At 42.9% G+C, this 13,783-nt stretch overlaps 2 protein-coding genes across 2 annotated transcripts; one reads left to right on the top strand and one right to left on the bottom strand.

The window, feature by feature from the left end:
- The first annotated feature begins 339 nt into the window (after positions 1 to 339).
- LOC106815016 lies at positions 340 to 2,729 on the top strand. The gene is made up of 4 exons (XM_014819427.1): positions 340 to 901; positions 1,093 to 1,252; positions 1,820 to 1,926; positions 2,649 to 2,729. The coding sequence occupies exons 1-4, from the start codon at positions 620 to 622 to the stop codon at positions 2,727 to 2,729; spliced, it is 630 nt and encodes a 209-aa protein (XP_014674913.1). The 5' UTR covers positions 340 to 619.
- A 7,546-nt stretch (positions 2,730 to 10,275) lies between these two features.
- LOC106815015 (uncharacterized protein K02A2.6-like) lies at positions 10,276 to 10,959 on the bottom strand. Its single transcript, XM_014819426.1, has one exon. The coding sequence runs from the start codon at positions 10,957 to 10,959 to the stop codon at positions 10,276 to 10,278; it is 684 nt and encodes a 227-aa protein (XP_014674912.1).
- Between the last annotated feature and the right edge of the window lie 2,824 nt (positions 10,960 to 13,783).

Below are 13,783 nucleotides of genomic sequence, written 5' to 3'. Positions count from 1 at the left end.
ACCGACAAGTTGCACAAGAACTTGTGAACAACATGGTACTGCTTCTAGTAATTTGGTACTAAATAGATTTTGTATTTAGTTACCATTACATTTTATTGAAACGCTTGAAGTGCCTGTGGCTGTAGAGCTGGGAATACCATTCTGCCTAGTAAAACTGTATCTGTGGCTCGTAGCAGTTACTGAAGATCAGGTATCTAGCAGTAAAGTACATTTTGCAATTCATTAAAACACAGAATCTGCATTTGCGTTGTTTTTAATTTCATTTCTTATTAACTAAGAAATCGTGGCTCACAACAAAATTGCTTCATTTCTGTTTTTATACACAGGATGTACTTCGGAGACCCTAACCTAATGTAAAAGTGACTACGTTGCTGGAATATAAAATGAAGAGCAATATACTGATGCTACTTACAGTTTGCCTTTCTTATAAAAATTAGGAAATTAAGATTATGGTGTTCGCTTCACATTCCAATTATCTTGTCAATCCAGTTACAGCTTGGAATCTAGCTTCATTTCCTAGAACCTTAAGTAACTTGAAATTATTGTTTATAACTGCAAGTTAAGACCTATAAAAAAATTGCAGTGATATTGCTGTAGTGCGTATATCTTGAACGAAAACATGTCAATTCTTAGAAAAATCTTTTCAAAGCGTACAGAAGACATTACATTTACAGCGTACATTGCGTTTGCAACAGGATTCCAGAGCAAAGTGCTTTTGCGCCTGCAAAACATCGAAGAAGCACAGGCTCAAATCTTTCAAATGCTGCGCTCCCTGACCTCTGCCAGCAAAGCGGCAGAAGAAGAAGACCTGGAAGAAATACTATCAGGCCCAGCAGACACAGTCGAAGAGCTGGAACAACTGTGCAACCGCCTGACTGATCACTCTTTTAAGAAACAAATGGTACGTGTTACTTTTAAGAAAGAAAAAAATGCAAGTGCAAGTTTAAAGTGAAAGTTTCATGCTTAACTATCTATGTGACTAATAATTAGTTTAATAACTAAAGTACTTTTATGTTAGATATATATATGGCAGTAAACATTTTTATGTTTTTAGATGTCATTGACTAAGAGCACTTATTATCTACTTTGCAGACTTGCTATTTGACTTCCTTGGGCGGCCGCAACATAGGTGATACTATTACAAGAATGCTAAGAACAGTTGGGACCAATGCGTTGTGGTCCAACTACAGCATGAAGGGCAAGAAAGGCAAAGGATGTTTTATAGAGCTATCAGTCGCCATACTCATAACACGTAGGTTTTCAACACAAAATACATGTGCAGTGGGTTGTTTATTATTGTGTCAAAAACAACCTTCTTTGTTGCTTGAAGCATATTTGAGGTGCTGACCGTACAGATTATCAAGGAACATGGCAATGAACAATATTTATGATGCCTCATTCATTTTTATACCCAATGACCACAAACACATATTTCTTAAAGTTTACTAAATATGTCAAGAACAATATCCATGTTATACACAAATGTGAGCGTAGTGTAGCTGTGTTGTCGAAACTCTTCACATGTCACTTTCTTCTAATCAACACTGCTATTTCTTTTCATATGGATGCACAATTTCAATGTTTTCGTGTCTAAACATACAGTGCAGCTCGTTTCAGAGTCGGACATTTGTCCGTCACAGAGTGAAGCTAATACATTTGCTTTACAAATATTGAATTGGTGTCAATTATAAAAACATCAGTGAGGTTCATCATTGCAAGTTTTATGAGTGTAGGTGACATTATATTTGTGTTTGACTAATATAATGTCCTGTTATCACTCTTGCTTTTACATATGAGTTTGACGTTACTTTTTTCCCAGGAGCATGCATGAAGAAGCATGCAAAGGCAAAGGCGTCAGAGATACAGGAGGAAATTGGAGACTGCCTTAAGTATGGTCCAAAACACAAAGCAGGAGCAAAATACAAGGTCAAACACAATTGTAGCACCTTACTTTTCGGTGCTTATTTTGTTTATGTGTTTCAATCTGCCAATTCAGTTATTGTTGCTTTCCAGTGCATAGCTGGATTATGTTAGTTATCAATAAACAACAAACAGCTAACCTGTATCATATTTCACCATGTACCATGCATGTGCATGTGCATGTGTTTGTTGCATGTGTGCTGTTATCACTGTCACTGTAGTTAGTTATAGCGTAGCTTATAGGGAATTCATGTCTCACTTTGACGCATGACACTAAATAATGATATTCTATTTCATTTATTGTTCTATGTTGTTCGATGTTGCCTATATGATCTTGTAGGCCCGTAATGTTTATATTGCGATTTGTAACTATTCCATTTATATATTAAAAGTCGAAATTGTCAACAACGCATTTGGTAGGTACTGATGTATTTGTGGCCATATAGGAAATACGACACCAAGCTATAAGGTTAACGTGACGGACGTGCGTCTCGTAGCATTAACGATTGCTTAATACTGTTACTGCTATAGGTGCATTTCTGCTCGTGTCGTTCATGCATACGTAGCATGGTAATGAATGTGCACTTCTATGGGGAAAGATTGGCTGGTGTACGATGCATGGTTCGTGCCATTGCTATAATAGCAGCAGTTGTGTATAAAGAGTTGCAGTAGCACATAGAACCGCATTTGACTAATTTTCGGATTGCACATGTGCACTTACCAAGCAGCTGGAAGACATCAAGGAAAAGGTCATTCCACAGAAAAGTGATATAGCTGAGACGGAACAACAGATAGGCTACGTGCTATGAATGTGGGGGTGGCATGACGAACGTCGTGGCACGTGCAAAGGAGTGCAACTTCAGAGTAAAGTTTGGGAAGTGTGAAGTAAAGAAGAGCAGTGTGAAGTATGTGGGACACATCGTCACTGCAGCAGGACTGAAGGTACACCCTGATGAGGTCAAAGCAGTCGCTAACATGCGAACACCACAAAGCAACGAAGACTTGCGTCGATTCGTAGGATTCATTGAATATCTTGCAAAGTTGGAAATTGTGGCATTTCTCATGGTACAACTTGCTATACATTGGCCATATATTGTTGATTACTTATTACTTTTGTTAACAGCAATATTGTTTCGTGATCAATAAATTGGAATAGTGAATATACATAGTATTTGTGTGTGTATTTGTAGCTGTCATGGGAGGAAGGCTTAATATTTGGAACCATCGATATATGTTGAAACGTGCACCCCTTAGGGTGCAGTTGTGACGGAATATGCTGGGGAAATGGACTTAAAATAGGAGTGGTTACATACGAGTTCCGTTCTTGCTGATTGCAAACAATTGTGGCATTCTTCATGGTACAACTTCGTATACATTTCCCATATATTCTTTATTACTTCTTGCTTTTGTTAAGAGCAATATTGTTACATAACAAAGCATTATTCATTAAAACAAACCATTCGGATGGCCGTTGGTCGGTGTTCATGCAATGTCATTTCTGCCCAGTGCTGTGTGACAATCACAAGGCGTGTTGCCTACGTCATGCTCTACTGATCACTAATTATATGTAGTTATCTGTAATGTTCATTACATTATTTCTAATTTGTAAGAACATTATTTTGGTAATTGATTACGTGAAATCCCTATAAGCATTCATCACATGGTGTTTAAGCTGAAATGGAAAGAGCGCTAGTTCAATTCTAACGACCATAGTTGCAACATCGGGCCAAAGATGACGTGGCAGAAAAGTGAATGTACAAGCAACGAATGTGCTGTATCACTAGTGAGGGCTGCATTGATGGTCGTTACTGGCTAAAACACAGTGACACCCCACATAATCTCGATGTCCTCCCAGAAGAGGATGACGTGTCACAGATGCATGTACCCATTGAGTGCCTGAACGAATTGAAGGTGAAGGCGAAGAGAGAGCTGGTCATGTTGACCACATAACATCAATTTCCTGCCACAATTAGAATCATTATGGATATTAGTGACTTCAGTACACGGAGATGACTTGTGAGAGTTACGGCCCTTGTGTTAAAATTGGTGGGACGCTTCAGGAAGGGCCAAGTGACAGCAGATGTCACTGCGAGAGACATACAACAAGCAGAGGAGTGTTGGATAAACGAATGCCACAGATGTGTGTTGCATGATGCATTATTTGCAACATGGAAAACTAAACTTGGCCTCTTTGAGGATGGAGGACTCTTGAGATGTAAGGAACGTCTGGAAAACATGAGTGCTCGTCATTCCCACAAATATCGCATCCTCTTCAATACGAAGCATGCGTTTACGAAGCTGCTTATCGTAGCCTGTGATGAGAGGAGGCTCAGGGTAGAGCTACGATTGGATACCTTCACTGCCATTTATATTGTTGATAAAAATGTATACTTAGAGTAATTGGGAAGTATCAGGAAAACATTCAAATTCTTCTATACTTCATACAGAAAGAATAAAACATGAACGAAATATGTTTAATGTATAATGACTTCTTATGGGCTGGTTTTCAATGGTGACGTATTTAAACAACGGTCACTCACGTGTTTGACAGAGATCCTGATCTAGCAAGTGAACATGGTACGGTGGGACCACTGTCTGGAGCCGCCATCGCGTGCATTGTTGTGATGATAGCGGCACTTCTCGTCATTGTTAACGGCATCCTTCTGGTGAAGCTGCGAGTTATCAACCTCCAGAAGCTGAGAGACCGGTTGCTGCGCAAACCACCGCCCACAGCTGACGTGAACGGCAATGCCGTCAAGATTAATGGCGTATGACGACAGACATTTTTAATGCAAATTTTAGAACATGAAATGTTATGGTGACGATAGTAAATGCCACGAATGGTGCAGGATTGTATTTCACTCACTCGTCCTTCATAGAGTTTATTAAGTTATTGCAGGTTGTGAGGTTTATTTTAGAACGAACGAGAAGTCTGTGTAATAGGTATTTATATACCCGATGGTGATTGTGATTGTGGGTGGTTGCCATGGTGATGAAGTGGCAGACATTGTAAATTTGTGCTTATTTTTGGTACGCAAATTATGACGTTTGGTAAACCCATGTCTTTATTATGGTACTCGTAAAATAAACTACCAATGTATAAACTTTTATCGGGTCTTGCTTTTAATGTGTGGCTAACACGTATTTCTTGTGCACTTCCGCAGTTTATTTTTGTAAGAAGTAAGTTTTAAACATTCTCTCCTGTAGCAGTTCTCTTGTAAGATATGCCTGCGCGAGTGTTTGTGACGCGACATCGCATGAAGTGATTCATAATGGGGTTATTCAATGAACCAATGTACAACGCATATACAAAGTAGCATGCAGTCATAAAGCGAAAACACATCGTCAACACATCAATTTAATAGTTCTAGCCAAGCATTCCATTATTCTCAATTGAATTAGTTGCAGTGCTTAGTTCATGTATTTCCCACGTATTTCAACACTCCTTTGGTGCCCGACGATTCTTCACAACATTTTGAATCGTACCGCTTCATCGATGCGGCTTTAGTCACAGGCGCATGGTTAACGTAGTCCATTTCGAAAAATACACAAACGTATCTGTGTGTAAAGTTGCAACAATCGCTGAACAATGAAATATATATATAATATATGTAATGTAATGTCTGTAATGTCTGTATTACAGGGGAGAATTGTACAGCTCATAATGAAGTGACTTCATACAATTGCATTGACAATGTCTGAAGCGTTGTCAACACATTTCCATAAGGAATTTCGACCCATACAATGCTAAGTGCATGTTACAAGTCATGTGATCGTAACTTGAACAGACGTTGTAGTTCCAAACCAGAAACAGAGGAAGCGAAAGTTCAACTTCGGCGGTAGTCAATAGCTAATATGACCGAGTTGTGACACAACAGTCAAGATGGATACCACGAATAGCACGGAATAAATCGTAGTAGTGTGGCTGCAGTATCAGACAAGTTTATAGGAAGAAATGCACTGAATGCTAATTGGGTAGCAGTACTGACGAAGTGAAGTCAACATGAGTAAAGTGTACTAATTAGTACTAATAGTAGTAGTAGTAGTTAGTAGTAGTTAGTGTTTTGTGATTCGTGTTGATGAATTCGGTTTACGTGCACCTTGCAATATATAGCGCAAAATAAAGAACCATATAGAAGTGGGCGAATGGAAAAGGATGGTTTTGTCACAAACCCGCCGATGCCACATGTTCCTTTGGTGATGTGACAGCGACGTGCGTGTTGTCGTGTATTGCCTCCGTTGCAAAACGTTGTGTCCGTCATGTGTTGTGTCAAGCCATTGCATCAGTGCTCAGTGATAGTCGCCACGTTGCCCACTGACACACGTTCGGCTCCATACCCGTCACGGAGCGCACGACGAGCTTACGATCCGTTGACTATATCTTGACGTTCATTTAGTGGGGTGTAAAATGTCTGTGTTCCTTTGTGGTGAATCGATCATTTTTCTCACCCTGTCTGCATTTCATGTTCTCGTGCATATGGCAGTTACATATTTAAAAGTTCTGCGTAACTGTAATAGTACAGTTGTGTAATTTGTGTTTTTAGTCGCACGCATTTATTGTGTGACTTTCACGCATGACAGTGAATAATGATATTCTATTTGATTTATTGTTCTATGTTGTTCGATGTTGCCTATATTATACTGTAGGCCCCTAATGTTGATATTGTAATTTGTAACTCTTCGATTTATATATTACAAGTAGAAATTGTAAACACGACATTTGCTATGTCGTGATGTTTTTGTGGCGATGTAGGAAATACGAGACGAAGCTATAAGCTATCCTGACATGTAGAGATTCAGGCACAGCGCAAGAAAGAAACAGCTAGGTTACAAGAGCAACAACAAGTCCAACGAACGTATGACCGCTTCGACATGATATTCGAAGTTTTTCGCACATTCCACGTGTAAACACGAAATAATGACAACGAAATAGCAACACCAAACGAACCAGTCGTGTGCGTCCTTTGTTCTCTGAAGCCATTCCATCAGTGCGGAGTGATAGTCGGCGCCTTTCTACGACAAGTGCATCGCCACGACTCACTGCTACCTCGCTGGCTCCCTGCACAGTGGCGGCACGACTGAGTGCTCATTCACTGCGCGCCGGCCGCGCTTCAACGTAATATACCAGCCTGTGCAGTTGGCCAACGCGCATATTGACATTGTAACGCCACGCCCTGAAGGAGAGGAGTGTAATGAGACACGTCAACGTAATGCGACGCCCTGGAGGAGAGGAACAGTGTAATGAGACACGTGAACGTAATAGCACGCAATACGATACAATACAAGTGCAAGTTTTGAGTCAATGAGCAGCAGCAGCAGCAGCTGCACGCAATGGAGGCGTGAGCTGAGTAACCGTCTGTCATGGAGCTTCGCCAAATGAGGTTGGAAAGAACACCCTCTTCAGCTGCACTGTAGTGGGACTGTGTTAAGAGACATGACAGGTGTAGAATAGGTGCGACGCTTCGGACGCCTGTCAAATACCACTACTTTCATCGTGTGTTCACTTAGTGCATGAAGCGGAAAGCGAGCGTGACGGCTGTTTGTTATGGAATGAAACCGTCGGTGTAGTGCCGACGGCAATGCGCCTCGAACACAGTGTCACTGTCAGACAGGGAGTTTCACTAAGGCGGTACAGCTGTCAAAGGGTAACGCACGTTTGGTAAGGCGAGCTCAGCCACGACAGAAACGTCACGTACAGCAAAACGGGAAAAGGTCGCTTGATGTTCATTTTGACTACGAATACACACCGTGAAAGCGTCGCCTATCCATCGTTTTCACTTTAGGAGTTTTAACGAAGAAGTGTGACAAAACCTACGACAGGGATAACTGGCTTGTGGCAACCACGCGTTCATAGCGACCTTGCTTTTTGATGCTTCGATGTCGGCTCTTCCTATCATTGTGAAGCAGAATTCACGAAGCGTTGCATTGTTGACGCACTAATAGGCAAGGTCATATCGGTTTAGACCGTACGGAAAACACAACATCATGCGGATCGAGGAAGCTCTGTGTAAGAAGCGGTACGACATCGGTGAGTAGGGAAATGACGAGGAGGTCGATCCGATGAACATCGCCACGCTACAGGAGCAGCTGGTTAACTGCGACGCGCAGCACGATACACTGCAGCAGACCGAACACGAGGTCACCGCACTTCTAAATGGGAGCGAGTCCGCGCAGACAGCAGCACTGAAGAGGTATGTGACAATGCGGTGGTCTTTACTAACGTTACCGACGTGCGTCTCGTAGGATTCACGATTGCTTAATAGTGTTACTGCTATAGGTGGATTTGTGCTGGTGTCGTTGATGCATACCTAGCATGGTCATCAATGTGCACTTTTATGTCACAAAATGGCGTGGTGTACGATGCACAGTTCCTACTGGTGCTATCATAGCACGAGTTGTGGATAAACAGTTTGAGTAGCACACACAACGAACTTATTGTAATTTAAGCATTGCACATGGTACAATGCACTTACAAAGCAGCTGGAAGACATCAAGCAAAACGTCATTTCACAGACAACTTATGTAGATGACACGCAAGAACAGATAGCGCTGCTTACACAACACTAGAAACATTACAACACAAAGCTGCAGGAACACCTTGCTGTTATAGAATAAGAACGACTGAAGATCAGAGCGTCAATATCGCGAACATTATAGTCACGTGGCTTAGCAAACATGTTCAGGATTAATGTTACCGGCCGGACGGTAGTAGGAAATGTTCGATGGAGTTCATTTTCGGCGTATCTATTGATTTCATGCGTGGAACCCACTTCATCGGTTCCGATTTTCCAACATGAGGGCGAAAATCGAACATGACCGGCAAAAAGAAAGATATCTCGTATATGTGGCTGTCAAAATCGCAAATGAATAAATGAGGTGACAATTCAGGGGTTTTTGGGGTGACTGAAACAGATGCTGGTGATGGCATTTGGCTGAGGTGACCCATTTCGAAGATGGCGGCCAAAATAGAAGATGAGCGCCAATGAAAAGAAGCACTTCCCCTTGCAGCTACCCCGAGTAAATATTTGCAAAAAACGATTTGAAGTCGCTGGTATCTGTGCCTTTAACAGGAATGTGTTTCGTTTAATAGTGCGCGGCATGAGCAGCAGCAGCAGCAGCAGCTGCACGCAATGGACGCGTCAGCTGAGCAACCGGCTGTCATGGAGCTGGGCGCGCCTGAGTATAGCGCCTTCCAGTATTAGTACCAGTACTGGTAGTAGTAGCAGTAGTAGTAGTAGTAGTAGTAGTAGTAGTAGTAGTAGCAGTAGTAGTAGTAGTAGTAGTAGTAGTAGTAGTAGTAGTAGTAGTAGTAGTAGTAGTATTAGTATTAGGTTCAGTAGTGGGGGGGGTAGCTGCACGCAATGGAGGCGTCAGCTGAGGAAGCGTCTGTCATGGATATAACGTGGAGAACAACCAAAGATGGCGGGCGTGTAACAACAACTGATTTATTATAGTTTCGTACAATACTCGTCCATAGGTGGCGCTCGTATATCAATACTGTACATATCGCCACATCTCCCTTCCAAGTATGAACTATACTTTAACTCAATTCCAACTCTCTCTGTGCTAATTCCTACAGGAGATTCTTCAACTAATAAAAATGAAAGAATATGTTTTACTGTACTAACGATATGTCTCTATGTTCAAATCCGTTCCATCAATGTAATGTATGTTTTCATTTCTATGTTTGAACTAAACTGATCAAATATATAAAGAACTACATCGGTGTATGCTTTACACTTTCTGAAATAAATCATACTACAATCACATATACAATCTGTATATGACTAGGTTCAGTTCAACATTCACAGTTTAAACAAGTAATCCAAATCCTATTCTACTCTAATTTCCAACTAGCATCCTTCCTGATAGCTGTCACATACTGATCGACTTAGGCATATTGCCCATGCTACACAAAGTCCTTAAATCTACTCGTGTGGTTGATTACTCTCCCAGAACGAGTAGACACAAACTGGCGCTGCTTCCGATCTATGAGTCACGGCACTGCTTACTGGACCAGCACATGTAGGTTGGCGACTCTCCATCGGATCACATACTATAGCACGGTCTCTACCTTCATCTGTCTCTCGACCAACTGGAACATCCAGAACCTCCGGCACGACCACCGCTGATTCACCTGTTTTCAACAGATGCTTCCGGTTTCTCCTGTATTGCCGACATTTCGCTCGACTATGAATGATCTCGGCTCTGCTGACTTCTCCCTCACAACAGCTGGGTCTTCAGAGTTTCCTCATACGTGCATTCTCACTGTCTCTCCAACAGCAATTGGAGGAAGTGCTCTGGCACCATGATCATAATAATGCTGTTGTTTCGACGTGATTTTTCCCAAGCTGCTCAGTTACTGTTATCGTTGAAGTTAGGTGATTTCAACAACTTTCCAGTTGCAGGCAGACGGGACCTTGTTCTTCGACCCATCAACATCTGACTGGGTGAGCCCATTCCTTGGAGAGGGGTGTTTCTCCACTCCAATATTGCCAAGTAGGGATCACGTCCAGCTCGGCCTACTTTCTTCAACAACCGTTTCAAGGTCTGCACAGCCCGTTCAGCCATACCGTTGCTTTGCGGGTACTCCGGGGAGGAGGTATGATGCTGAAACTCGTATTTGCGTGCAAACTCTGCGAACACATCACTGGAGTATTGGGGACCATTATCGGAAATGACTTCTTCTGGGAGGCCATAACGTGCAAACTGTTCTTTTAGCCACTCAATCACAGTTGCACTCTTAGTGTCAGATACTTTGGTAAACTCGACAAACTTCGAGTAGTAGTCTACCAAGCAAATGTACATAACTCCGTCGATTTCAAACAAGTCTGTTGCGACTTTTTGCCATGGCCTCTGAGGAATCGCATGAGACTTCAGTGGTTCCTTCTGCTGTTTGTTTCGAAATGACAGACAAATGTCACATCGACTCACTAGCTCCTTTATCTGGTCATTCATACTTGGCCAAAACAGGATATCTCTCGCTCTCCGCTGGCACTTCTCAACACCTAGATGACTACTGTGGATACGATCCAACATGTCCGCACGAAGACCTCTGGCACAATAATTCTCTCTGACTCAGTAGTAAACCCATTACTACAGCTCAGTTCCTCACGATATGACCAATACTGTCTCACGTTACAGATACTTTTGACCGTTCCTCCGGCCAACCCATGACAATGTACTCTTTCAGACTGTGTAAAGTACTGTCTCGTTGTGTTGCCAGCTGAAACTCTTTCAACCTTTCCTCGGTGATTGGCATGTTTTCCACTGTGTGAACATGTCCATCCTCTTCACCTTCTTGCTCGGGCAAGCCCACTGGAGCTCGACTTAGTGCATCAGCAATAAACATCTCCTTTCCAGGTTTATACTGGACCTGCAGATCATATTTCTGCAATCTGATGAGCCACCTCTGTATTCTTGGAGGTGCTGATGTCAACAGCTTTCGGTCAGGGCTTCTAATGGCTTATGGTCGGTTTCCACAACCACGCCCGATCTCCCATAAATGTAGTCATGGAACTTTGTACAGCCCCATACAATGGCTAGCATCTCACGTTCAATGTTGGCATAATTTCTTTCAGCACTACTCAGCGAGCGTGAAGCATATGCTACTGGCCTTCCTCCCTGAATTAGACATGCACCTAAACCTTCTTGAGAAGCATCAACCGAGAGTGTGACGGCTTCCTCTGGGTTGTAGTAAGCAAGAACTGGTGTCTTCTCATGTCAGGGCTGATTTGAGGTCATCCATACTCGCCTGGTGATGCTCATCCCAGTGGCCATGCTACATCTTTCCGTAGCAACTCACGCAATTGGCTCACTGCCGCTTGGAGAGGTTAGGAAGGAATTTTCCAACAAAATTCACCATTCCTAGAAATCTCTGCCAAACCAGTTTTGTCCTTTGGCGATTTCATCTGCGCGTGATTGCTGTTATGCGCTCTTTCGACATTGTAGTCCATTCTCGTGTCAGCACGTTGCCCATGTATGCGACTGATGTCAGTCCAACTTTGCATTTCGCACGATCAGTGTGAGGTTATACTCACGGACACGGCGCAAACACTGTATGAAGTTCTCGCATTGTGTTCCTGGATGGTTTTTCCCATATCAAGATATCGTCTCATAATCACCTCGACTCCATCCATGTCGTCAAACATCTGCTGACGCAATTCTCTGCCACCACTTCCGGAGGCTGATTTATACCGAATGCCATGCGTTTAAACCGATGTCGTCCGAACGGCGTATTGAACGTCAACAGCTTGGCACTCCGCTGGGTAACAGGCACTTGGTAGTATGCTTGTCCAGCATCCAAAACACTGAAGTACTGTGCTCCAGACAAAATTTCGGACGGCGACTTCATCCAGTGCTTTCATAGGGTGATGCTCCCGTTTAATAGCTCGGTTCAAGTCCTTCGGGTCGATGCAAATGCGCAAACTCCCATTCGTTTTCTCAATCACCACCATGGAATTGACCCATTCACTAGGTTTCTTCAACAGGTTCTATATACTTCCTTCTTGTGTCATTTTCTTCAACTGTGCCTTCACTTTGTCTCTCAAGGCATAGGGCACTCGCCTGGGCGGATGTACAACTGGTGATACCGTCTCATCAATTTTAATGTCATAAGTAGTCGGCAGACAGCCCAGATATCAAACACGTCTGTGTATTTGTCCAGAATTTCCTCTGGCCTGTTCTCTGGTTCCATGTATTCTCTGACTGCATACACTCTCTCAATGAGCTTCATGTGCAAACATGTGGGGAGTCCAAGAACAGGTCTCACCGCCACCATTCCGTCAATTACATGGAATTCCGTCGGGAATATACCATCTTTATATTTGACGTTGAGTGTCACCTTTCCACGGCTTCCGCTTTTGTCCAAAGTAGCCAACAAGCTTCACACTGGATGGCTTGATGGAGTGTGCAATGTTCAATTGGTCACACAATGTTCTCGGGATACAGTTTAATCTCTGCCCCTGTATCTAACTTGAATGAAACTGGTTGCTGTTTCCATTCCACATTAACTTGCCACTGGTTTCTCTGAGTTGCTGTCACCGAATCAGTGTGTATCATGTCAATGAACAACCCATAGTCGTCTTGTTCATCATTACTGGTCGCGATCTTCAACCAAGTGACATGCTTTTGAAACAGCCGATCTACAACACTTTGCAAAGTGTCCCCGTCTCTTACACTTACTACAATTTCTATCCAACGCTGGACACTGTCCTGACTTGTGGTATGTATATCCACATTTTTGAACATGGGGGTCCTGGCTGGGCTTTTCTTCTCCATCATTTCAGGCCTAGACCTCGCCCCTCCCCCTTTGTGTCCCCGACGTTGTCCCTCTCGCCATGAACGCACGTGCACCGGCACGGCCAATAGCATGAACGACATTAGAGTTACTGCGGAATGTGGTGTCGCAAGTTTCAAATCTTTGCACATGCATTTTGCTTACTTCAGCAGCTCGGCAAATCTGCACCGCTCTAGCCAGCGATAACTCAGGTTCTCGAAGTAGCCGTTCTTATGATGTGAAAGTCGCGCACACCTGACACGATCTGATCTCTAATGAGGGATTGCTGCGCAAAGCATCGAATCCGCATGATTTGGCAAGTCTACGGTAAATCAGATGACAAACTGATCACTGATTCGCCATCATTCTGTACGCGGACACTTGAACAAATGCCTTTCGTACGTTTCGTTTTTCTTTTGGGTTGCAATGCGTTTCGAACTTATCACACACTGTCTTTCTGTTTCAGATTCATCCCCTCATTCTCCACGAGTGAAAGTATTATTACAGCTCAAGTCCGTCTGGTCCGATCACATTGAGCAATACACTGACCTTTCGTTGGTCGTTTGCATCATCGATACCACACGC

The sequence above is a fragment of the Priapulus caudatus genome, unplaced genomic scaffold (assembly GCF_000485595.1).
Source record: "Priapulus caudatus unplaced genomic scaffold, Priapulus_caudatus-5.0.1 Scaffold1023, whole genome shotgun sequence".
Classification (NCBI taxonomy): domain Eukaryota; kingdom Metazoa; phylum Priapulida; class Priapulimorpha; order Priapulimorphida; family Priapulidae; genus Priapulus; species Priapulus caudatus.
The sequence above is the reverse complement of the archived record's forward strand: the minus strand, read 5'-3'. Positions and strand labels throughout refer to the sequence as shown.